The following is a 26,681-nucleotide window of genomic DNA, read 5'->3' on the forward strand; positions in this document are numbered from 1 at the left end:
GAGGAAAATTCTCCTTAACTGATGAGGATTTTGTATGGGGTCAAATCTCACATTTTCCCTTCGATTCCCAACCACCTACCAAGTGTGTGTGATTTCCCTAGTGGCAGAGGACGGTAAAAGTCCACCTGCAGTCCAGGAGACCTGGGTTCGATCCCTGGGTTGGGAAGATCTCCTGGAGGAGGAAATGGCAACCCACTTCTATATTCTTGCCTGGAGAATCCCATAGATGGAGGAATCTGGCAGGCTACGCAGTACATGGGGTTGCAAAGAGTTGGACATGACTGCAAGACTGAGCCAGCACCACGTCTGTAGAAAACCATATACAAGGGCTTGCTGGAGCCCCCGTATCACGCCAAGGCCAGTCCCACAGAAGAGAAATGATTTGGAGAAAAGTGACACTTCAGAGGCAAAGCTTGGTTTGAGTGCCCTGGGCTTAGCCGTTAAGAAACTGGAAGATGGTGAGAAGCAAAAAGCTGGAGTTTGCCCCTCCTCAGGGGTGATGGGTGACATCACCTGAGGGTGATGTCTAGAATCAGAAAAATGCAGAGACAGTATTTGTCTCCAGTAACTTTCTTGCCCACACCAGCTGTTCTTCCCAGTTTACGAAACACTTTAAAGAGGAACTTAGCCATCTTGCCAGAGGCTTTAACCATCTTCTGAGAAAATCTGCTTTTCTCTTACCACTGGTTCACTGAAAAACTGTTCCTTCTGCTATCCCATTCTGTATGTCCTCAAGAATAAAGAAGACTTTCAATCAGAAAGTAAAACCTTAGACACTGAACACTTTCCCAACGTGCTGTCAGTGTGTTACTTGGAAATATAAGATCATGTCCTCTGTCAGACTGTCTAGGACTAAACAGGATCTCTTAGGATAAATTTTTTATATTCTCTCCTTGCATTCAATTCTCACAGTATGAACTAGGTTTTATTATCTTCACTTTACAGATGAGAAAACTGAGGCTCAGATGGTACCTACTGAGTAGGAAAGCTGAGATCAAACCCCAAAGAGTTTAAATCTGAAGTCAGAAAATCAGCACTTGAACTGTTCCCCATTTTAGATGGTAGAACAACCAAAACCTGTCTACTTGACCTAAATTCCCCAGTAGATGTTTTCAGCAGGGAAACTGTCCTGGTGCTGTGATAACTGGCTCTGGAATTCAACTTGCATGTTCATTCCTTACACAGTGTTTCATCAGTAGCGTGCTAAGTCGCTTCAGTTGTGTCTGACTCTTTGTAACCCCATGGACTATAGTCCACCAGGCTCCTCTGTCCACGGGATTTTCCAGGCAAGAATACTGGAGTGGTTTGCCATTTCCTACTCCAGGGCATCTTCTCCACCCAGGGTTGGAACCCACAACTCTTACGTTTCATGCATTGGCAAGAGAGTTCTTTACCACTAGCGCCACCTAGGGTCCAACTTGAAGGTTCTTCTAGACAGGGACACAGCAATGATAATTCAAAAGCTTTTGATTTGCAACATTGGTTTCCAAGTAAACATGCTGCTTCTCTTCTTAAAGATCTAAATGATCTGTTTGCTGCAACAAAGTTTCAGACTCCCAGGATCCAACTCTTTGCCTCAGCACACTAATGCATTAATAACCTAGCTAGAGCCAGGATTTCTGTGCTGATTCTTTTTGGAACATAGCATTCATGCAGCATGATCAAAAGTGCGTCTGTATATGGAGGCAAGGGTGGTAAGGGGGGTGGTTAAAGTATAAATCAAGAAATTCTATCAGATTATGTTTTGGTGCAAATGTATTATATGTACAGCAGTAGCAGCATATTCTTTCCCCATAACTTTTCTTAAAAGTGAATGTCAGAAGGTGTAATTAACGCTTGTTGTCCCATTCCTATGAGTGCAAAAATAACTTATGTTTCTACAAATATTTTTCAGCCTTTTAATATACATTACAAATATTTTAGACCAATCACATTTTGTTGAGTGTAACATATTTACAAAACAAAAAATATATTACAATAAATATGAATGAAACAGTGAATCCAATCAACAACGAGCTCTGTCACAACCAAATATTTAAAAGGAATGCAAAAACCTGTTGGTCTGCATATGTTAAGAGTTTTGAGATAAATAGGGGTCCAGAATTATAATGTATCCGGAAAAGAGATAGGGAGCATCCCAAATTTAAGTTAGATAAGATTCTTTCTCATTGCTAATTACATAATGTTTAATGATGTTTTAAACTGTGAACATGGATGAATTATCCAAACATGATACCAAGCTAATATAGTTCTATCATTTCAAAATGTACGTGACATTCACATAGTATCCTTTTAATTATTATTATATACTGTAGTTCACACAATATCTACAGATGTGAATGAGGAAAAAAAATCACAGCAACATGTCTCACATTCCAATTTTAAATAAGACAAGCACATACTGCAAACATTATTTTATAATATGTTAATAACACCTAGTTTTTTATGGTTACTTTGAACAGTTTACAGCTGTATATTTAAAAAGAGAATATTTGAGGCGAGTTTCACATTGTCAGCAAAAGGTAAAATAAATAATGAACCTTTATAACAAAAAAAAGAAAGGAAGAAAGAGAGATAGAAAGAAGAGAGCTGTATATAGAACATAAAGTGTTTTTGACATGCTGCTTTTCCAGTACAGTTTGCCACAAGAAAATGAAAAACAGAAAGAAACAACAACAAAAAAAGATTGTCTTTTAAAAACAATTTTTGAAAGCTTTTCACGATAGTGAGCACAAACCTTTTAAGATTAGATCAAGATCTTTCTGCCCATCTGCTTTGTATGAATATCCTCTGCACACCCAAAGAGATCTACCAAAGTCATGGAAAACAACCACTCGCCCCTCAAAGTGAGAAACAGCCAGAACCCTGAACTGAAATCCAACCAGTCTGAAGTCTGCAAAGGTTTCACTCCTGCTTTATTTTCACAGATGTTCCTGTGCAACTGTTATTCCTGTGGACCCCCAACAACTTTTAGAACAAACCCACTGTAATAATCCAAGAGGTCCTATTTCATCAGGTGGGAAGAGGAACCTGGTTCCTCAAAGCAGCCGGTCTTGATAAGCCGTGTCACTTGGTCTGAAGTGGTCTTTCTCTGTCTCTCACTGCAATTGCCCCCTGTCACTGTTGTCATCGATTTCCTTCCCACAGCCAATCACAAAGCTGGAGGACAGGGGATCCATACTAGACAGTCTTCCTGATCAATTGTGAACACGCCAAACTGCCTTACAACCTGCTCCCAGCTAAGAGCATTTTCTCTGCTAAGCAAAAGGAGGAGCATTAAGCCTTACGGCAAATATTAGAAGTTTCATCAAATCAGGTTGTTGTTATGGTATTAAGACATTCTTCAGGCTACCACATCTTTCTAAAGGGAACAGAAGATAGTAGCCCAACTCTCTGACCAGTAATACAGATTTCTACAGCTTTAGTGTCCCTATTTTTCTTCAGTTAGCATTTTCACTAAATTTTATCTTATCCAGGAAGGACGTGTTGGTAGTAATCACTGGATTATAATATAATCACTTTCCACAGTTCAGGTTCTTTTACATCTGTTAGTCCTCTTGACCAAAAGAAGTGTACAATATTATGCTATAGACCACAGTAAATTTCCGTTAAAAAACAAAAAACAAAAAAAACTTAATGGTCATGTTCCTGAAATCTAGGTAAAGCCATGGCTCAAATTTTATCTTTCCAAGAAAATCTCAAAACCATTAGTTAGAATCCATCATGTAACCCTATTATTATAACTTTGGCTCATTAGCCTAGCCTCAGACAATGAGATGGGTGCTATGCCTTTGGTGGCCTCTATTTTCAATTTCCCCACAAACTGCTGAGTAGGCTCCCCACAGGGCAGGCTGGAATGTTATAAAAAACTCTGCAAGGTCATCTGACTAAAAGTTCCTTTCCTGTTTTGGACTTTTTATGGTGGGGACTTGAGAAAACAAACATCCACATTCCTTATTAAAGAGGAATTAATTCACGAGTAACTTAACAGTTAAGTACTGGATACACATTGCTGGAGTTTTTGGTTCACCTGCGAAAACCTCAGAACTGTGACACACACAAAGCATTAGCACAGGTCTGCAGCAGAAACAGAAAAGCTCATAAGTTAATACAAGGGCTTTTGGCCTTGATTTTCAAATTCAGACCAGGCATCATTGAGCTCCATGAAAATCATCTTTGCATATTGTTCATAGGGTTGCCCAGTAGCCTACAGAAAAAAACAAAAATACACATTAGACACCACAGACCAAAATTTTATTTATATTAAAATTTTCATTGCTAATATGTGGACTCTGAGTAATTGAAATCTTTTTCTGTTAGACCATTTCTCTCTTTACAGCCCCATCTTGCTGTTGTTTGGTCGCTAAGTCATGTCCAATTCTTTGTGACTCCATGGAGCCCAACAGGCTCCTCTGTCCATGGGATTTCCCAGGCAAGAATACTGGATTGGGTTGCCATTTCCTTCTTCAGGGGATCTTCCTGACCCAGGGATTGAACCCGCATCTTCTGCATGGGCAGGCAGATTCTGTACTGCTTGAGACACTAGGTAAACTCACAGCCCCATCTACATGACCCTAATGACTATGACCTCTCCACAAAGCCCTCCCCCAGGAATTCACATATGGTAATAGTGATCAGTCACTGAGTAGGTAACAGAGAAGTTATTGGTCAGCCCAAGATGTATCTCCATTCTCCAGGTACCTACCAAATGACAAAGGCTCATGACTGCGTAGCTCTGATTGATGGACTGCATTTTGAAACACTCATTATTCTATTTCTTAAAAAAAATTTCTTGGAGACCCATAACACAGGCATACAGTTTGTGGATTTCTCTGGGCTCTTCCCCTTTCTCTTCAAGTCACTGAAATACATCGTTTCTTTAATACTATCTGGATTGTCACCAAATGTTTAGGGAGATGAAAATCTAAGACATCAAATTTAAGCATGTGTTCCCAAGTAGGATTCAGTCACAGCCTCACACTGTAGGACTGACATGGTCCATATGATGGGGCTTCCCTGGTGGCTCAGCAGTAAAGAATCTGCCCACAATGTAGGAGATGCGTGTTCGCTCCCTGGGTCGGGACGAACCCCTGGAGAAGGGAATGGCAACCCACTCTAGTATCCTTGCCTGGGAAATCCCATGGACAGAGAAGGCTGGCGGGCTACAGTCCATGGGGTTGCAAAGAGTCGGAACCAGCTTAGCGACTAGACAACAATAACAAAGTCCATATGATGGCAAGTGACCCAATTCTATCAAGGTTTCTGTGTGTTATGGTGATCTCAACCGGGCCATCCACTGGTTGAAGTCTCTGACAGTGTAGAGCATATATATATGTGTGTGTGTGTGTACTTCAGTGAAAACATAAACTGGCATAATCAACAGAGTGATGAATTTAGCTTCATTTTCAATATTTGGTTGATTCTCACCAATTTTGCCAACTACATTCTAAAGTTTTTTCACTGTATAATCCTGGCTGAATATATTGCCATATTACTTGTGTCCAACTCTGAGTTCATCCTTAAGTCAGGCACAACTTCTATCTGATCCCTGAAAATTAGTCAGTAATGAAATCTCATACTTAAGTAAAGCCCTGATTCCATTATTTATAATGTATAACTTGATTTCTTTGCTTCTGTGTCATCAAGTATAACTGCTTAAGTACCGTTTTGAGCCCATGAAATTTATTTTGTCATATACATGACCTAATAAGAAGCAAGTTGAAAGTATGACTCCTTGACACACGCTTACAAACCTAGGACAGGGGCCCGGACAGCTGCAGGGGTGCAGGGGGCGGGCTGTACTCACTTTATCCGGGTGCACCACTAGCACAGCCCTCCTGTACACCTTCTTCACCTGCTCCGGGGTGACCAGGTCTGCCATGCCGACTGGTTTCCACTTAGTCTCCCCAGCCCACAGCACCGTGTGCATTGTGGACAGAAGGGCTCGGATATTCCTCTCTTTGCCTTCAATCCACTCTAGAATCTGTAAACACAGGGGCAGTTAAGAAATTCAAATGCTTCTGAGTCCAGAGCGTCTCCACTGTGACTCTGGAAAGCCCTCCAGCTCCAGCAACATCAGGTACCTGCCGAGATCAGCCTTCCCACGACCTGGACGGCTCTTCTTCCTCCACCCCCCACCTCTTCTTTCTGGTTAACTCCTTATCGGCCTTCAAAAGCCTGCTCAGGAATTTCACACTGTTCCACCTTTGAAAGGCTAAATACCTTCTTTCCTCTCTGGTCCCTCTGAGTTAATTACTTATGCCTAAAGTGTGAACTCCAGGATGGCACACATCATGTCTATCTGGGTCCCTGCTATCTGCTACGTCTAGTAGAGTGTCTGACATGTACACACACACACACACACACACACACACACACACACAAATTCCTTGGAAAAACAAAAACAAATTTCTCCAGGCTACCTTTTAAACATATTTCTATCATAAAATGTACTACACTTCACTGTAATTGTGAGTTTGTCTTTCCCCTGCCATTAGGCAGACCTGTTTGAGGAAGGATACTGTGTCTTATGTATCACTCTAACTCAGAAACAGTATGCCTGGCAGGAAAAGAGCTTGAAAAGGTCTGTTAAATGAATTAATACATTTAGTCATTCATTCCAACTATGACCATTCATAGTCTGAATTGTCATAGTTGGAACAAATGAGGTCACTAAATTGAAAGGTTTGTAACAATGAATCAGCAGTTAGCATATAACAGAAGCTCAAAGTGAAAGATGACTACTCTCCCAAACAATTAAATACTCCATACCAACTAAATAACTAAGCATGGTTTAAAAGACATAAACCACTTTCTTTTACAGAAAATTGTCAGAGTTTACCTAATACACAAAGGCTCTTGAGATGGAGCACAGTGTTTATGGAAGGGACATAAAACCTTTATAACACTGCATGAAGTGAACAGCAAATGTAAACTGAGTATCATAGATTGTACTGCAAATTGTATCTCTATGTCTTCAACAAATTATGGAAAACAACAGTGGTATGTTTTTCAACATGTGTACCATTGAGTGGCTGTGCCATTCTGGTTTTGGAGATTAGACTCTCATCTTCCAGGCTGTAACTGTGTCAGTATATTTTGTCACATGGAAATTCAGCCTGTCTGTGACAAACTTTCTAGTTCTCTTGATCTTCACAAACTTTTTCACTACCTCACACCATTCATCAACATAACCATCCTTTGGTCCCCCAATTAATCATTTTCCAGATAATATCTTCAGCTATGAAGTAACATCTCTGTTTTCTCATCTATGACACAATGAAGTTAAAGTCACTGGTTTGCAAACCTTAGAAGAAAAGAATATGGAAACATTCTCTTTCCCCAAATAAAATCATACCTAGACATCCAAGAATCGGAAACAGATAAAAGTAGAAACGCTCTGGTTAAAAGTGAAGTGAAGCCAGAGACCCCACTTCCCTTAGTCTCCCTCCCTTTTACCTTCCCAAACCTTCCATGTCTAACATTATAGGAGTGAGTAATTCCCAGGCACATCAATCAATAGCTCTCTCTCTATCAGCAAAGAAGAGATCCTGAGGGCATCAGTCAATCTAGTCTTATATAAAGCTACCAAAGCAGAAACAGAGAACATAAATAATGCATCCTTCTTACCACCAAATCATAATGACTTACCTCTAGATTGCAATGCCATCTGAATAATAAGATCACGTCTTAAAGAGTGCCATTGCTTATTTGAAAATGTAAATGAAGAAAATCTACACTATGTATTATGGAATAAGTGTATTGTATTAGAGAAATGAAACAGCACATACAGCACTCCCCGAAAGTACTTTTCTATTAAAGGACACAGCTGTACTCAAATCACAACTACAAGAACCAAATGAAATACAGTGGATGCCAGACACCTAACATGGCACCTTCTATAGGTTAGTCCCACGCTGACAGTTCCACACAACACAATAATCACTGTGGGCCAGGGGCTCACTCACCTTTAATTTCTCGGGATCCATCTCCTTAGCCATTTCCTCCTTTCTCATCTCAGCTATTGTTCGAGGCCCCTTTTTGTCTTTGTGAGCATTAAAACCTTGACCAGACAGTAGGTCTTCAAAGTCAGCTGCTTTTTGTTTCCCTTCTGTAACATAATATTTTAAAAATTACTATAGTTTTTACTCATAAACATAACACTTAGGCATAGTGCATAGTGCTTTCACAGGTACTATGCCCCTTAATCCTCTCACTTAGCCTGTGGGTAGGGTATGAGACTGTCATGTCCATTTTATAGATGAGGAAAGTGAAGTCTGGAGAACTTAAGAGATCTGTTCAGGATCACATGCAATGTCCATGGCAAAGCTCAGACTCAAGGTTGGGTTGTTGCACTAACCTAATTCCATAATTCCACGTCCACCATTCCATCCTTTCACAGATGAGGATAGTCGTGATTCTAACCACTACTCCCTCCCCACCTCAGGCCCCAGTCATACAACTAGCTAGCATCAGTGATGGGCCTACGACCTGGGTTTTGGTACTTGAAATGCATGCACACTGCTGCTTTCCTGCCCATACTCAGCTGACACTTTTAGTCCATCACAGAGCTCTTTTCCCGTAAGTCTGGTTTTGGCCTCACAATCTTTATCAATCTGCTTGGAAAAGCAGCCTAGCATGGTAGTAGCAAAGGGCAAGGGCTCTGGAGACAGACCCCCAGGTTTGTATTCCAGCTCTGCCTTTATTAGCGATGTGACCTTGGGACAAGTTCCTTACCATCTTCCTGCCTCAGTGTCCTCATCTGTCAACCAGGCGTGGTGTTAATAATATGACTTATCTCATAAGGTTGTTGTGAAAATTGGTGAGTTAAATATTTTTAAGTGCTCAAAACAGTGCCTGGCTATTAAATGTTTGCTGTTAAAACAGAACCACGACACAAGAGTCCATTCAGTCCATGCCTTCAACCAAAGCTGTTGTCTGACGTGAAACCCACCTGCCATCCCTATACTGAGAGGCATTCTGAACATAGACTGTCACACACACACACTCAGATGTGGGTGCTCTGAGATAAGGGATTTTGTCTGTCTTGTTCGCAGCTGTATCCCCAATGTTTTCTACACTGAAGATACTCCATAAATATTTACTGATTGACGACACTCACCTCACATCTACTCAAAATAAAAACGGAGGGGAAGCCAAATGACTCTACGGAATTACCCGAGAATATCCACTGCTAACCAAAGAACAAACACGATGTTAACAAAGTCCTAAAAAAGACTCCTTGTCATGTAAGTATCATGAGAAGCAGAGTGTGGTGGTGAATGGTAGGGGTTCTAGAGTCACATTGCCCTGGTAGATCTTGGCTCTGTCACTTACAAGCTGTATGAACCTAGGAAATTATTGATCTCTGTCTACAACAAGGGTTTGAAGATTGTATGAAACAATATGCGAAAACTGCTTAGAATAGCACCTGACATATAATAAACCCTCAAAAGATGTCAGCTATAGCTACTAGGAAAAGTAGAAGAATTTCCTTTTGCATGTTCCATAGAAAGGCCTGTTTCCTCATCATGTCCCTATACATTCCATTCTTGGGTATAAAGAAATCAACTGAGATGTAAAACATATCATTCCAGGCCTTCTAGAAAATTCAAATATAACCATCCCTTCTATGAAAAATATATTATTTTTCACTTGCTATCAAGAACCCCATTTGAAAAAAGAAAGAATCTCATCCAGAGTTATCCTTCAGCCTTAGCTTTTGGGCCACTTTGTGTTCTTTTAACTTTCTTCTCAGAAGAGAGGGGAAAACCATCATAGGCAACCCAAGGATCTCAGGGACATCCACCAACCAGAGCATAATCAAGACCAAATGTCCAAGACATGCCCACTCCTCTAACTGGGATCCAAGGGAAAATGTGAACATAGCGCTTGAAATGTTTCCAACTTTTGTCTTCCACCCCCTCTTCCAAAGGGATGACAGCTTCAAGATCCATCCAGCCCTCCACTCACTTCCATTCAATATTCCTTTAGTGCCTCCTACCTGTTTAGTGTTCTGCTAGGTGCTAAGGCTAATGAGGCAAAAAAAGACCCAGTCCCTGCCTGCCATTTGGTCTCAGAGTGCAGAGAGACAGACAGGTGAGCCAGCACTCACAAAACCACAGTGTGTTGGGAGAATGATGAAGCCAGGAGCTCCAGGCACAACACTGGGAGGGATCACGCTGTGTCATTACAATTCAAAGACTGCCTCAGAAACTCCCACATTTCCTGTCTCCTCCTTCAGACATACATACCTCTGGGCACCCTCTAGCCAGGCCCCGTACCATCACCCTTACCCAAATTGGCTGCTCCTCTCCCACGCTCGTTCTGGCCCGCAGGCACGGATGAGAAGCTCACGTTGTAGTTGGGCCGGTTCTGGGGAGAGGAGTGGGGCATGCTGGACGGTGGCTTGGACTGTGTCTGCTGCCAGTTGTAGCCACCCCCCTGCTGCCACCCCCCACCCATGGGCTGGGGAGACGCTTTCTGTGGCGAGCTGAGAGGTGGAAATCCACCACCCAATCCAGTTGGTGTGGAAGGTTTGCTGGCAAATGAAGAACCACCTACAGGAAAAACAGAAACAGAATATTGTGAGTAGCCTCTAACTCCTGTGTCCCAACTCACTGTTTACAATGACTTTAATGGAACCTCCCTTGACTGGTGGCATAATTAGCCGCCCTAATAGCTAAATAAATTGCATTCATATATTTTCCTTTAATCCTCACAATGACATTTTTAGGTATATATTAACAGTTCCATTTTTCATTCTGTTAAACAAACTGTAGCTCAGAATAGTTAAGTGATTTTTCTGAAAGTCACACAGCCAGAAAGTGGCAGAACTGGGGCCTGCATCCAAGTCTGACTCCAAGAAGAGCCTTGGCTCTTCCACTATATCATTGCAGCCCTCCTTCCCACCCTCTCAGAAGATTCTATTCCTCAACTTGAGCAAAAACTATCAAATGACAAGAACAGGGAATAAAACAAAAATACATTCACTTGTGAAGCTGCTAATTAAACTTCAACGATCAGGATTACTCACTGTCTGTTATAAATACCAGCATGGTTAGTGCCCACAAGTAAACAATGGTGTTCTAAAATTTCATAAATAGGTTTCAATTTCACACTACTTGCACTTCATTGCAGGAGAGTAAACACAGCTAACAGTCTGACAACTCTGAATAGGGTAAAGAATCTTATTCAAGCTTTAAAAAATGATATTACTCTGTCCTGGGAATTTAAGTAGAAGTCTGACTCTGTACCTCCTAACTTTTAAGTACTCACTGCATAAATGCTGGGCTTTTCCCAAAATATGAGGACCAGCTGTGACTCATGTTTGAAGAGGTGATCTCCAGGAACACTTTCAGGCACCAATACCAAAGCAACAGTGATAATAAAATAACATTTATATAGCTCTTTTAGAATTTACAAAATATGTTTATGACTATTACTGTCTTTAATCTATATAACACCCTTAGAAAATAGATAGTATTACTGGTTCCACTTTATTTATTTTTCTTTGTCAAAATTACCATTTATTTTTTCATTTTTATACAATTTTTAAAGGTTACTTTTCATTTAGTTATTACAAAATCTTGGCTATATTCCCAATGTTTTACAGTACATCCCTGAGCCTATCTTATATCCAATAATTTGTATCTCCCATTTCCTCACCCCTCTATTGCTCTCCCCCCACTCCCCACTGGTAAGCTCTAACTTGTTCTCTATATCTGTGAGTCTGCTTCTTACCTGCTATAATTCTTGTATTTTTCAGGCTCCACATATAAACGATATCATACAGTATTTGTCTTTCTCTCTCTGACATACATCGTTTAGCATAATGCCCTCCAAATCCATCCATGTTGCTATTAATGGCAAAAATGTTTATTCTTTTTATGGGTGAGTAGTATCACTGTGTATGTTACTATATACCATATCCTCTTTAACCACTCCTCTGCTGACGGACACTTGGTCACTTCCATATCTTGGTAATTGTAAATAATGTTGCTATGAACATTGGGGTGCATGTATCTTTTCAAATTAGTGGGGGTTTTTTCCAGATGTATACCCAAGAGTGGAATTGCTAGGTCATATGGTAATTCTATTTTCAGTTTTTTGAGAAATGTCCATACCATTTTCCACAGTCTCGCCCCACTTTAAAGATGGGGAAATCAAGGAGGTATACTTGGTATACTTATAGGCTTATGGTCACACATATAGTTAATGGAGCTGGGACTTGACTATGAGCTTCCTGTCTCCATATGTCATGTTCATCTCCTGCATCCATAATCTCAAATTCCTCCCCAAATCTCTGAGTCTTTTATTGCAACTCATCCCTCACTTAATTGTCTCTTCTTTCTATAGATATTGTTCCTCTGATCTGATCTGGGTTCCTCTTCCCATTCCCACTGGGAATGCTGTGTTATGACCAGCAGACTTGGAATCAATCTGTGTCTGTTCCATCATACATTCATGCATTCATTCTTACATGCATTTATTTATTCATTCATTCATGTGTTCATTCATCAGTATTTGTTGAGCATTACTAAGTACCAGAAAGTAAAAAGACTTTATTTTCTTAGGCTCCAAAATCACTGAGGATGATGAGTACAGCTAAGAAATTATAAAGAAATTAAAAGACACTTGCTCCTTGGAAGAACAGCTATGACAAACCTAGATAGTATATGAAAAAAGCAAGGACATCACTTTGCCAACAAAGGTCCATATAGTCAAAGCTATGTTTTTTTCCAGTAGTCATGTACAGATGTGACAGTTGAACCATAAAGAAGACTGAGTGCCAAAGAATTGATGCTTTTGAACTGTGGTGCTGGAGAAGGCTCTTAAGAGTCTCTTGGACTGCGAGGAGATCAAACCAGTCAATCCTAAAAGAAATCAACCCTGAATATTCATTGGAAGGACTGATGCCGAAACTGAAGCTTCAACACTTTGGGCACCTGATGCAAAAAGCCAATTCATTGGAAAAGACCCAGATGCTGGGAAAGATTGAGGGCAGGAGGAGAAGGGGACAACAGAGGGTGAGATGGTTGGATGGCATCATTGTCTCAATGGACATGAGTTTGAGCAAACTCTGGGAGATAGTGAAGGACAGGGGAGCCTGGTATGCTGCAGTCCCTGAGGTCGCAAAGAGTCAGACACAATTTAGCAACTAAACAACAACTAAGTACCAGATACAGTGCACTGGGAATACAGCCGAAGAGTCTATGGAGAATCCTCGCTCTTCTGAAGTTCAGTGAAAAACCCATCTCCTTGACCTCAGTGTTACCACCTGTAAAATCAGAACTATGTATACATCGCAGAAATACCATAAAGGCACAATGACTATGTGAAAGCTCTTCACAATTCCTGAACTAAGCAAATAAAAGGCATTATTTTAAAATAATGCAAATTCATATTTCCAGCATGTACCCATACACCATAAAGGCTCAATAAATACTTGGTAACAGAAAAAGGGAATGACACTGTTGCACACTACAGGCTGGCATCACCCCTGTTATGAAGCCCTTCTTTGTGAGCCTCTGAGCCCCTCTGCCAACAGCACATCAACATACCTTAGGTTGGGTAGACATTCCACACTGGAGTTTCATCTTTTAAGGATGCTTACAATCTTCTTTCTGACTATACTATGTTTATTATTTAAAAATTCAGTAAGTACAGAAAGAACTGAAAAACTTAAAAAAATTCTTCCATGTTCCCACCACTTCGTCATTTATTTGCTCATTTATAATACACTATTGAGCATCTTCCCCACGTGAGGCTGCAGATACAGTGGTGAGACGGCAGACGCTGTCTCTGATCTCAAGCCACTCATCAACATTGTAGGGCTTTCTGATGTCTACCCTTTCAGAATACTTTTATAAACATTTTTTAGACTGGTTAGCAATTCTAATTTTTAAAGCCACTGAAGCAGAGAACTGACAGAAATATAAAGTGGTAGCTAAACCCAGAGCCCACAGCTATTCTCATTAAAAGCAAAAGCAGTGGCTGTCAAACTTGGCTGTGCATTAGACTCACTTGGGGAGCTTTAAAAATTCTCTATACCCAAGCCACAACCAAACTAATTAAATCAGAATATCTATGGGAAGAACTATGCTGTTTGTATCAGAATTGTTCAATGCGAAAATACCTAAAGAAGAAGCATGCTATCTTTTTTTAATCATAGCTATATAATTTAGAAGTTTAATTTTTACTCTAAAGCAATTGCCTAGGAGTCAAAAATTTTAGTGTGTAAGTAGCCCTTGCTTATATACTCATTAGCTGTACAGTTTCAGGAAAATCACTTACCTTTCCTAAATTACATGACTTGAAAATGAGGCAATTTAGGAAACTAGTTTCCCCAGCAGTTTTTAAGAATCACTGCATTTCAAAAACAAGTAACTCTTCAAAAAAACATTTTTTAATTTCCCTGGGGTCTAGTGGTTAGGATTCACGGGCTTTCACTGTGGTGGCCCAGGTTCAACCCCTGGTTGGGAAAAGTCCTGCAAGCTATGAGGTGTGGCAAAAAAAAAAAAAAACACCACTCTTGAACTCCTCCGAGTAGGTATGCTGTTGTAGTAATAAAGATGCAGCTATTCTAAAACTATTTTTGTTGTCTATTAATGTTGTTGAGATCCAAGGAAATGGAAGATACAGATGTGGGACAGGGGAAGGCAAGGAAGACCCTGTGGCAGTGAATGGGATTAAATTATGTGTTAATATCCACTGATCACCTATCTCCATCTCCTGGAAGGCAGAGCAGTGACACCCACCGCACAGCAAAAAAACATACTTAGAGCAGAGATTTTGGTTTCTAAATACCATTCCCCACAAAAAGGAATGAGATTTCTCAGAAATGCCTGATTATAGGATAGGCATGTAAAAAGTTCAAGAGAAGCCTAGGACACCTTGTGCTATAAAGAAAGTTCTCAAAAATGATGGAATCAAGTGAAAAGGATATAAAAGTCAGAAGAAAGAGCTTTCACAAATCAAATGTGGGACCATGTGAACATTAAATAATGACAGTAATAGATGACAACCAACTGAGTCAAAAAATAATCCATTAGTCCATTACGATGTGAGAGATGGAGGGAGTCAGAAAGGAAGGAAGGGGATGGGAGAGGGAGAGACAGGAGATTCTTCCTTAGAATGAAATGCCAATTAATATATATAGAAAGAAGAAGGGAATCAGAAAATCACAATTTTGCAGATATCATGGTAATAACTGCTTTAGGCAAGACTCATCAATGAATGCTAAAACCACCGGGTAAAAGTCAGATGGAGAGTTGGATAATCTCAAATTCTCTCTCCAGATTACTCATTAATTACTGAAGGGAAAAATGGTAACTTCATGGTGAAGGAAACCTGGCTGACATTACCTTAACCAAGTGATCAAAGTTAACAAATCAAGACTTTGGCAACTGGCCTGTACCCTTCAAATATCAATGTCATGAAAGGCTGAGGAATGATTCCAGGTTACAGGTGTCTAAAAGGACATGACAACTAGATGCAGACATGATGCTGAATTTTTTAAAAGAACTTCTTATAAAGGTCACCTATTCAGTAAGGCCTTCCCTAACCACTTGATATTTAAAATAACACCCTGGCCCATCCCCCACATGCCATCACTTTCTGCCTTATTTTTTTCACAGTACTCATCATGGGGTTATAGTGCAAGCCACAGACCTAGACTTCATGGTGTTGAAACTTTGTGATTTGGGCATGTTCCTTAAACTTCCGTGTCTGTTTCTTCATCTGTAAATGAGGATTATAATAGTTTCTACTTCAAAAAATATTGGGAAGATTAAATGAAATGATATATGTCAAGCACTTAAAACAGAGCCTGGTACAGAGTAAAATGTCCAACTAAACATTAACTGTTTTTATTAGTTGACATTATATTATATATTTATTCATTTAATGTTTATTTCCCCTTCTAGAATATAAACTTTAAGAAGAAGGAATTTTTTAGAATTTTTTACGTTTTGTTAGTTTGGCTGGTTGGTTTTTACTAAAACAATGTTAGAACACAGAGAGCACTTAATAAATAATTATGGGATGAATAAATGGGTAAAAAATGAACACTGAATAAGATTTTATTTGAAATAGAACTTTGCCTGTTTTATAGAATGTTATTATTCTAAAATTTGAACTTGAAGATACAAAAAAAGGGAACATAATTTTGAGAGTTCTTAAAAGGAAAAAAGATCTAAATGATACGAAAGGAAAAGTCAAGATTCTATCATAACTACTAGCAAAAAATAAAACGGTAGCATGTTCTCATTCCCTGCAGATAATTCAGCTCTAAATGCGTCAGGAGGCCTTTTGGGGAAACTAAACTATCAAGTTGGCTTATTTAAACCTTTGTGTCAGAGCTACCTCACCCTTATTTAACAACTCTGCACTTCACAGAGGAGGACAGAAAAGGAGGAGGAAAAAGTTTCAAAACACACTAGTCCAATCAACTACACCTTGAAGAAAGATTTCTTGGTAAAACAGAACCTGTACCCCTCACTAGGGAGCATCACCATGAGCACCGATTCTCAGAAGTTTCTGCAATAATCAAAGTCAACTGAAGCTGGTGTTTCCAAAACTACTTGCTCATAAAACACTTATCCTATAATAATAATAATAATAATAATAATTAACATCTGATGAAAAAACTCTTTAGAAACACTCTCCAGAGAGTCTATTTTCTGTATGGATATTTACAAACCGACCAGAGAGTACTGTGGTCCATGGAAAGGAGAGGGACACGGTGTGAGGATCTCACTGGCAACTTCAGAGTAAGACCTGCACACAGCTGACCCCACGTGGCACAACTCTATCTGACCGCCCTTGCCTCTCACTGTTCCCCTGCATACTCACTACTCTCGGTGCAATCAAACTCTTTTCAGATCCTCCCAGAAGTTCTAACTTTATTTACTACTACTCCAAACTCAGGTATTGGAGAAATGCATTAATAGGGGTTAGCTCCAACCCAGTATTTGAAGCCTGTTTCCTTTTCTAAAAAGACAGTTTTAGGTTTTAGAATACAACTTAAAAATACAGATTATTTTAGAACCCAGGTAAACACTACAGCTTACTTTAACACCAAAGACTTAGATTTGAGGCTTTGTAGCCAAAAGTAAGTATGTGTCTTCATTTGTTATGTGTATACCTAATGTCCCAAGGTCAGCAAAAGGGTCCAGAGTCTGGGGTTTGTTTTGATGGGTGGGAGTACCATGCGAGGAGCCTGTTGGGCTGGTGGCAGCTGACTTGCTTCCCATTCCAAAACCTCCTGAAAAAAATAAGAAGGTCATTGCAAATGAGTTAGTTGTCTGAGGCTGAATTCTGAAGTCAGAAATCCAGAGCTATTGCTCACCTCTCAAAGGGCAAATTAGGATAAGGTTGGCAAATATGTTAGAAGTTGCTAGACCCCATTTCCCTAATTTAAGTGAGTAGTGACCTGGAGCAAGGACAGGGAACAGAAAAGGTATAAGTCATTTCCTAGCCACTCCTCTAAACTATTATGTCTGGTGCTTACCTCATGTCACCTGACTCCGTTCTTTCCTATGGGATTTCCTAGGAGAGGAGTCAGAGCTGAATTCTGGTTCTGCCGCTTCTTAGCTGAGTTATCTTTGACATGTTGCTTAACTTCTCTGAGTGTCGATATTTTCTTGTTGGTTACATAAGGAAATAGCAACTGCTTTAGAAAGTTGCTGTGATAGACATATAGTGTGTGTGTGTGTGTGTGTGTGTGTGTAACTTGCACAGTGTCAGAAAAATAATCACACAAGATGGCTCTCAAAAAATACAATACTAGCCATAAGAAAGAGAATTTATTTACTACAGACAAATTCAGATCTAGAACAAGTTCTCTGTAAGAGAGAAAACCATTCAGATCTGCAGCACCTACTCTATTCCGGAAAACTTCAAGTAAGTAATTTCATTTAAACTGTGTGGGACAAGAATTATGAATTCCATTTTACAGATAAGAAAACTGAAGTTCAGACTGGTAAAAAAAATTCGAGAGCTTTTAAATGGTTGAGTTAGATGTATACCCAGATCTGTCTAACTCTATTGTCAAGGCAAACATTTAGCAAATTGAGACTTAGAAAAATTAAGTATCATATGACATGCAGCACTACCATGTCATCAAGGACAATGTAAAAAGCTTCCTCAGATTGGGAACCTTTAGGAACTTCCATAAGTGGGGCTAACACTCTGCAAGTACTCACTTCACCTTGGGTGAAGGATTATGCTTCAGCTACCAATTATGTGGCACAAAATTCATCTGCTGATCTTTACCTGGTTTGGTATGCCAGTCCCAGGCTCCTGAAACATCTGGCTGAATGTTCACAGCAGGGGTACTAGAAGCTGTAAATGAGGAGAAAAAAAAGAATCAGGACAAGATAGCTCAGAATCCACTTTTTTGAGCTCACAAAAGAAAATGCTCTCCCTTTCATGACCTGTCCACGTCTCATGTGATTCTACTCTCCTTTTGAGCTCTCTCCACATTCTGCAACATTGATATTTTCTGCCTTCATCTGTGGTTACTTACATGAACACTGGTGGAAGTCACACACTGTTTGTCTCTATTACTTCCTTGTTTCGCCTTTATTTTACCTCCAAAGGTACACTCTGAATTACAACTGTGCATATATCTGTCTCCAGTACACTGCAAAAGCAAGAATTATCTTACTCATCTGCATGTGTCCCACCCTATCCTTAACACAAAGTCAGTAGGCAATAAAAAAAAGGTGCAATGAAACTCAAACTCAATTTGCCTTAAGCTGGCATAAACTGCATGAGCAACTTAGAAAAAAAATTTTGTCTTCTCATTTGGGGGAGAATGGATACATGTATATGTATGGCTGAGTCCCTTCATTGTTCACCTGAAACTATCACAACATTGTTAATTGGTCATACCCCAATAACAAATGTATTTTGCATTAAAAATACATAAAAGTTAATTTTTTTCTTGTTTTTCTCCTCTGCTGGGACATTAACAGAGAATATGAGTCAATCAGAACACTTACCAGGAACTGACTAGATAGCATCCACCATGCTGGTGTCAGGGATGTTTCTACTGTCACTAAAACAACAAACTCACTACAGCTTCAAAATAGATCATTCTGACCCCTCTCAAGGGAGGTCAAGGGATTACATCTGATAGAGCGCCTGGAGAACTATGGATGGAGGTTCATGACATTGTACAGGAGGCAGTGATCAAGACCATCCCCAAGAAAAAGAAATGCAAAAAGGCAAAATGGTTCTCTGAAGAGGCATTACAAACAGTTAGCTGAGAAAAGAAGAGAAGTGAAAGTCAGAGGAGAAAAAGAAAGATATTCCCATTTGAATGCAGAGTTCCAAAAAACAGCAAAGAGAGATAAGAAAGCCATCCAGTGATCAATGCAAAGAAATAGAGGGAAACAATATAATGGGAAAGACTAGAGATCTCTTCAAGAAAATTAGAGACCCAAGGGAACATTTCATGCAAAGATGGGCACAATAAAGGACAGAAAACAGTATAGACCTAACAGAAGCAGAAGATATTAAGAAGAGGTAACAAAAATACACAGAAGAACTATACAAAAAAAGATCTTCATGACCCAGATAACCATGATGGTGTGATCACCCATCTAGAGCCAGATATCCTGGAATGTGAAGTCAAGTGGGCCTTAGGAAGCATCACTATGAACAAAGTTAGTGGAGGTGAGGGAATTCCAGTTGAGCCACTTCAAATCCTAAAAGATGATGCTGTTAAAAGTGCTGCACTCAATATGCCAGCAAATTTGTAAAACTCAGCAGTGGCCACAGGACTGAAAAAGGTCAGCTTTCATACCAATCCCAAAGAAAGGCAATGCCAAAGAATGTTCAAACTACTGCACAATTGCACTCATCTTACATGCTAGCAAAGTTATGCTCAAAATTCTCCAAGCCAGGCTTCAACAGTACATGAACCATGAACTTTCAGATGTTCAAGCTGCATTTAGGCAGAGGAACCAGAGATAAAATTGCCAACATCCATTAGATTATCGAAAAAGCAAGAGAGTTCCAGAAAAACATCTACTTCTGCTGTATAGACTACGCAAAACCTTTCACTGTGTGGCTTCCAAAAAAACTGCGGAAAATTCTTAGAGAGATGGGAATACCAGATCACCTTACCTGTCTCCTGAGAAATCTGCACGCAGGTCAAGAAGCAACAGTTATAACTGGACATGGAATGACAAATTGGTTCAAAATTGGGAAAGAAGTACGTCAAGGCTGTATGTTGTCACCCTGCTTATTTAACTTATATGCAGAGTACATCATGTGAAATGTTGGGCTGGATGAAGCACAAGCTAGAATCAAGATTGCCAGGAAAAGTATCAATAATCTCAGATACACAGATGACGCCACTTATGGCAGAAAGTGATAAAGTGAAAGAGGAAAGTGAAAAAGCTGGCTCAAAACTAAACATTCAAAAAACTAAAATCAAGGCATCTGGTCCCATCACTTCATGGCAAATAGATGGGGAAACAATGGAAGCAGTGACAGACTTTCTCTTCTTGGGCTCCAAAATCACTGCAGATTTTGAAATGCAGTGACTTCAGCCATGAAATCAAAAGATTCTTTCTTAGTGGAAGAAAAGATATGACCAACCTAGAGCACATATTAAAAAGGAGAGACATTAACTTGCCAACAAAGGTCCATCCAGTCAAAGCTATGGTTTTTCCAGTAGTCATGTATGGATGTGAAAGTTGGACTATAAAGAAAGCTGAATTTTGTCAAAGGCTTTCTCTGCATCTATTGAGATAATCATATGGTTTTTATCTTTCAATTTGTTAATGTGGTGTATTACATTGATTGATTTGCGGATATTAAAGAATCCTTGCATTCCTGGGATAAAGCCCACTTGGTCATGGTGTATGATTTTTTTAATATGTTGTTGGATTCTGTCTGCTAGAATTTTGTTAAGGATTTTTGCATCTATGTTCATCAGTGATATTGGCCTGTAGTTTTCTTTTTTTGTGGCATCTTTGTCTGGTTTTGGAATTAGGGTGATGGTGGCCTCATAGATGAGTTTGGAAGCTTACCTTCTTCTGCAATTTTCTGGAAGAGTTTGAGTAAGATTGGTGTTAGCTCTTCTCTAAATTTTTGGTAGAATTCAGCTGTGAAGCCATCTCGTCCTGGGCTTTTGTTTGCTGGAAGATTTTTGATGACAGTTTCGATTTCCTTGCTTGTGATGGGTCTGTTAAGATCTTCTATTTCTTCCTGGTTCAGTTTTGGAAAGTTATACTTTTCTAAGAATTTGTCCATTTCATCCAAGTTGTCCATTTTATTGGCATAGAGCTGCTGGTAGTAGTCTCTTATGATCCTTTGTATTTCAGTGTTGTCTGTTGTGATCTCTCCATTTTCATTTCTAATTTTGTTAATTTGGTTTTTCTCTCTTTGTTTCTTAATGAGTCTTGCTAATGGTTTGTCAATTTTGTTTATTTTTTCAAAAAACCAGCTTTTAGCTTTGTTGATTTTTGCTATGGTCTCTTTAGTTTCTTTTGCATTTATTTCTGCCCTGATTTTTAAGATTTCTTTCCTTCTGCTAACTCTGGGGTTCTTCATATCTTCCTTCTCTAATTGCTTTAGGTGTAGAGTTAGGTTATTTAATTGGTTTTTTTCCTGTTTCTTGATGTAAGCCTGTAATGCTATGAACCTTCCCCTTAGCACTGCTTTTACAGTGTCCCATAGGTTTTGGGTTCTTGTGTTTTCATTTTCATTCATTTCTATACATATTTTGATGCAGAGAAAGCCTTTGACAAAATTCAACACTCATTTATGATTAAAACTCTCCAAAAAGCAGGAATAGAAGGAACATACCTCAACATAATAAAAGCTATATATGACAAACCCACAGCAAGCATCACCCTCAATGGTGAAAAATTGAAGGCATTTCCCCTGAAATCAGGAACAAGACAAGGGTGCCCACTCTCACCACTACTATTCAACATAGTGTTGGAAGTTCTGGCCACAGCAATCAGAGCAGAAAAAGAAGTAAAAGGAATCCAGATAGGAAAAGAAGAAGTGAAACTCTCACTGTTTGCAGATGACATGATCCTCTACATAGAAAACCCTAAAGACTCTACCAGAAAATTACTAGAGCTAATCAATGAATATAGTAAAGTTGCAGGATATAAAATTAACACACAGAAATCCCTTGCATTCCTATATACTAACAATGAAAAAACAGACAGAGAAATTAAGGAAACAATACCATTCACCATTGCAACAAAAAGAATAAAATACTTAGGAGTATATCTACCTAAAGAAACAAAGGACCTATACATAGAAAACTATAAAACACTGATGAAAGAAATCAAAGAGGACACAAACAGATGGAGAAACATACCGTGTTCATGGATTGGAAGAATTAATATTGTCAAAATGGCTATTCTACCCAAAGCAGTCTATAGATTCAATGCAATCCCTATAAAGCTACCAACGGTATTTTTCACAGAACTAGACCAAAGAATTTCACAATTTGTATGAAAATACAAAAAACCTCGAATAGCCAAAGTAATCTTGAGAAAGAAGAATGGAGCTGGAGGAATCAACCTGCCTGACTTCAGACTCTACTACAAAGCCACAGTCATCAAGACAGTATGGTATTGGCACAAAGACAGAAATATAGATCAATGGAACAGAATAGAAAGCCCAGAGATAAATCCACGAACCTATGGACACCTTATCTTTGACAAAGGAGGCAAGGATATACAATGGAAAAAAGACAACCTCTTTAACAAGTGGTGCTGGGAAAACTGGTCAACCACTTGTAAAAGAATGAAACTAGAACACTTTCTAACACCATACACAAAAATAAACTCAAAATGGATTAAAGATCTAAATGTAAGACCAGAAACTATAAAACTCCTAGAGCAGAACATAGGCAAAACACTCTCCAACATAAATCACAGCAAGATCCTCTATGACCCACCTCCCAGAATATTGGAAATAAAAGCAAAACTAAACAAATGGGACCTAATGAAACTTAAAAGCTTTTGCACTACAAAGGAAACTATAAGTAAGGTGAAAAGACAGCCCTCAGATTGGGAGAAAATAATAGCAAATGAAGAAACAGACAAAGGATTAATCTCAAAAATATACAAGCAACTCCTGCAGCTCAATTCCAGAAAAATAAATGACCCAATCAAAAAATGGGCCAAAGAACTAAACAGACATTTCTCCAAAGAAGACATACAGATGGCTAACAAACACATGAAAAAATGCTCAACATCACTCATTATTAGAGAAATGCAAATCAAAACCACAATGAGGTACCATTACACGCCAGTCAGGATGGCTGCTATCCAAAAGTCTACAAGCAATAAATGCTGGAGAGGGTGTGGAGAAAAGGGAACCCTCTTACACTGTTGGTGGGAATGCAAACTAGTACAGCCGCTATGGAAAACAGTGTGGAGATTTCTTTAAAAACTGGAAATAGAACTGCCATATGACCCAGCAATCCCACTTCTGGGCATACACACTGAGGAAACCAGATCTGAAAGAGACACGTGCACCCCAATGTTCATCGCAGCACTGTTTATAATAGCCAGGACATGGAAGCAACCTAGATGCCCATCAGCAGATGAATGGATAAGGAAGCTGTGGTACATATACACCATGGAATATTACTCAGCCATTAAAAAGAATTCATTTGAACCAGTCCTAATGAGATGGATGAAGCTGGAGCCCATTATACAGAGTGAAGTAAGCCAGAAAGATAAAGAACATTACAGCATACTGACACATGTATATGGAATTTAGAAAGGTGATAACGATAACCCTATATGCAGAACAGAAAAAGAGACACAGAAATACAGAACAGACTTTTGAACTTTGTGGGAGAATGTGAGGGTGGGATATTTCAAAAGAACAGCATGTATACTATCTATGGTGAAACAGATCACCAGCCCAGGTGGGATGCACGAGACAAGTGCTCCGGCCTAGTGCACTGGGAAGACCCAGAGGAATCGGGTGGAGAGGGAGGTGGGAGGGGGGATCGGGATTGGGAATACATGTAAATCCATGGCTGATTCATATCAATGTATGACAAAACCCACTGGAAAAAAAATAATAATAATAAAAAAAAAAAATAGAAAAAAAAAAAAAAGAAAGAAAGCTGAGCGCTGAAGAATTGATGCTTTTGAACCATGGTGTTGGAGAAGACTCTTGAGAGTCCCTTGGACTGCAAGGAGATCCAACCAGCCCATCCTAAAGGAACTCAGTCCTGAATATTCATTTGAAGGACTGATGCTGAAGCTGAAACTCCAAAACTTTGGCCACCTGATGCAAAGAACTGACTTATTGGAAAAGACCCTGATGCTCAGAAAGGTTGAAGGCAGGCAGAAAAGGCAACGACAGAGGATGAGATGGTTGGATGGCATCACTGACTCGATGGACATGAGTTTGAGTAAGCTCTAGGAGTTGGTGAAAGACAGGGAAGCCTGGCATGCTGCAGTCCATGGGGTAAGAAGGAGTCGGACACAACTGAGCGACTAAACTGACTGACCCTCTCAAAGTTTCAAGTGGAGAATTTAAAAGAAACGTTCAGTTAAATATAATGGGGTATATTAGAGTACACATTGGTAGAGTAAACTTTTTCTGCATCTGTAAAATCCAAATAAGAAACTGGATGCCATAAGAAAGAACTTCTTTCTAAGACTCTTCTAGGTTCTGTTCATTAAATCAAAGAATGCAATGCAAATACTACAATAACACTGCAAGTACGATTTAAGACACAGTACACATATCACCACCAAAAGGATCATCAAGGTACCAAGCCAACCTTATCAAGCCTTATATTTACCCATTTCATTTCCTTAGTACGAACCAAAACCTTGTGTATCTTCCCATCATCAAGTTAAACAGAATATTCCATTATCAGAAATAACAGTTCTTTCCTTTTAGTTTTCCCTTCTCTTTTTTCACAGTAATCCATGAAAACTGAGGTGGAAACTACATAATTTTGCTAACTTTTGCTGTTTGACTTCCTTTAAACTCTGACCTTAGTCTTACACCCAACGAGGATGCAGAACTAGGAATTAGCACTTCAACCTTATTACTAATCAAACCCACAAACCTGCCACACACAAGGCACCATCAGGGAACAGAGAGCTAGAGGACACAGTGCCTATCCTCAAGAAATTTAAAATCTGCTGGAGAGAAAGGAATAAACAAATGAAAAGATAATACCCAGTATTTTAAACTTCTATTTAGCCTTTTATTGTAGTTACTTGTTTAGTTTTTCTTCTCAGATTAAGCCCCAAGTAATTATTCTCTTCAGAGAAAATATTCGATAAATATTCATAGAACTTGAAGGCAACATTTCTTGGCTTTCAGAAGAGATGGATAGTGCCTTGTAGAAACTGGAGGTGGGCAATCTGACCTCCCAAACTGACACTTGAGTCTCATCTGTATATGAAGAGGATGCAACTGACCCACTAACAATGGAATAATTCCCTTCTCAGCAAGGATAGTGGAAAATTCTTTCACACACTAGCATCGCACAGATCAAAATAAGCAGCACAGCCACAAAACACAAGGGTTCTAACTGGCTGAAACCGAGGGATAAACATCTTCTAGCCAGCTCACAAGAGAGAACCAAGTCCAGTACTGCCATGCTGAAGTATGAACATCCATACCCATGGGACGTAAAAGGTGAATTTACTGAAAACAGTAAATTCAAAGTATTAAAAAGTCAGGAAAAGAGATAACCGTATCAATATTATCAGTATGCATCAAAGAGATTTATATAGGAAAAAAATGATTATTTTATATGGAAAGACAGGTAGATAATACAACACATCATATAGATCTTCTAGGCACTAGGAAAGCATTCATAAACTAACAAAAGTCTCTGCCTCTGAACTCATGTTCTAGTGGGGAAAGATAGACAGGAGGATAAGTTTCCATGTGAAATAGAGCAGTCAGAGGAGACCCCACTGAGAAGGTGATTGCTGAGCAAAGATAAAAGAGGTGAAGAAATTAGCCATGCCATGGTCTGGGGAAGAGGACAGCCAGTGTAACGGTGAAGAGGCCATGTGACTGGGATGGAATGAGCAGAGGGAGCAAGTGGGGAAGGAGGTCACAGCCCTGGGTATTAGAGCACAGAGGGCCGACCAAGGCCATCTCAGTGACTTTGGCTTCCATGCTGAGTGAAGCAGGGAGCCACTGCGAGGACAGCAATGACATAACCTACCTTTTAAATAAGTTAACAAAAACAACAGCTTTAACCTATCACCCTGCATCTTTCCTCTTGTGGTACCCAACTTCCAATCCGGAGATTCTTTTAAGTGGGCACTGCACAAGGGTCAGAGGTGAGTTTCTTGCATATCGTCCTGTGGACCCACTTCAAATAGTTTGAGATTTAAGAGCAATAGGAAATCACCCATAAAGTTTGTTCCTGGACTGCTTTCTCATTTTCGGTTGTTACAGTTTGACCAGTGCTGCACAACTCAATTTCCTTTTGCATATGCATAGCTCCCATGAAGTCAAGCTGATCGCTAAACTGTGTTCCCCAGAGGCTCAGGGGGCCTTCACAATAAATACATCGTCCTCTAAGTCTAGGCCACCGATGTTCAACATCCTTCAGCATCAAGGAGCTTCATTTCTCCAGCTCAAAGCTGTCTATCCTTCACTGAAGACCTTCAGTTTCAATCAGTGTTACCTAAGTGATA

The 26,681-nt window shown here is 39.5% G+C and overlaps 1 protein-coding gene across 3 annotated transcripts in view; it reads right to left on the bottom strand.

The window, feature by feature from the left end:
• Positions 1-1,933: 1,933 nt before the first annotated feature.
• DNAJC6 (DnaJ heat shock protein family (Hsp40) member C6) overlaps positions 1,934-26,681 on the bottom strand; it is a 177,309-nt gene continuing 152,561 nt past the window's right edge. For all 3 annotated transcript variants that reach the window (XM_061121685.1, XM_061121687.1, XM_061121686.1), the window contains exons 14-19: positions 18,277-18,345; positions 17,147-17,266; positions 10,296-10,559; positions 7,968-8,110; positions 5,807-5,983; positions 1,934-4,207 (exon numbers count right to left, since the gene is read on the bottom strand). In XM_061121685.1, the coding sequence (XP_060977668.1) occupies positions 4,106-4,207; positions 5,807-5,983; positions 7,968-8,110; positions 10,296-10,559; positions 17,147-17,266; positions 18,277-18,345 (875 nt within the window). In that variant the 3' untranslated portion in view covers positions 1,934-4,105. The remainder of the gene's footprint in view (positions 4,208-5,806; positions 5,984-7,967; positions 8,111-10,295; positions 10,560-17,146; positions 17,267-18,276; positions 18,346-26,681) is intronic.

The sequence above is a fragment of the Dama dama genome, chromosome 20, assembly GCF_033118175.1.
Source record: "Dama dama isolate Ldn47 chromosome 20, ASM3311817v1, whole genome shotgun sequence".
NCBI lineage: Eukaryota > Metazoa > Chordata > Mammalia > Artiodactyla > Cervidae > Dama > Dama dama.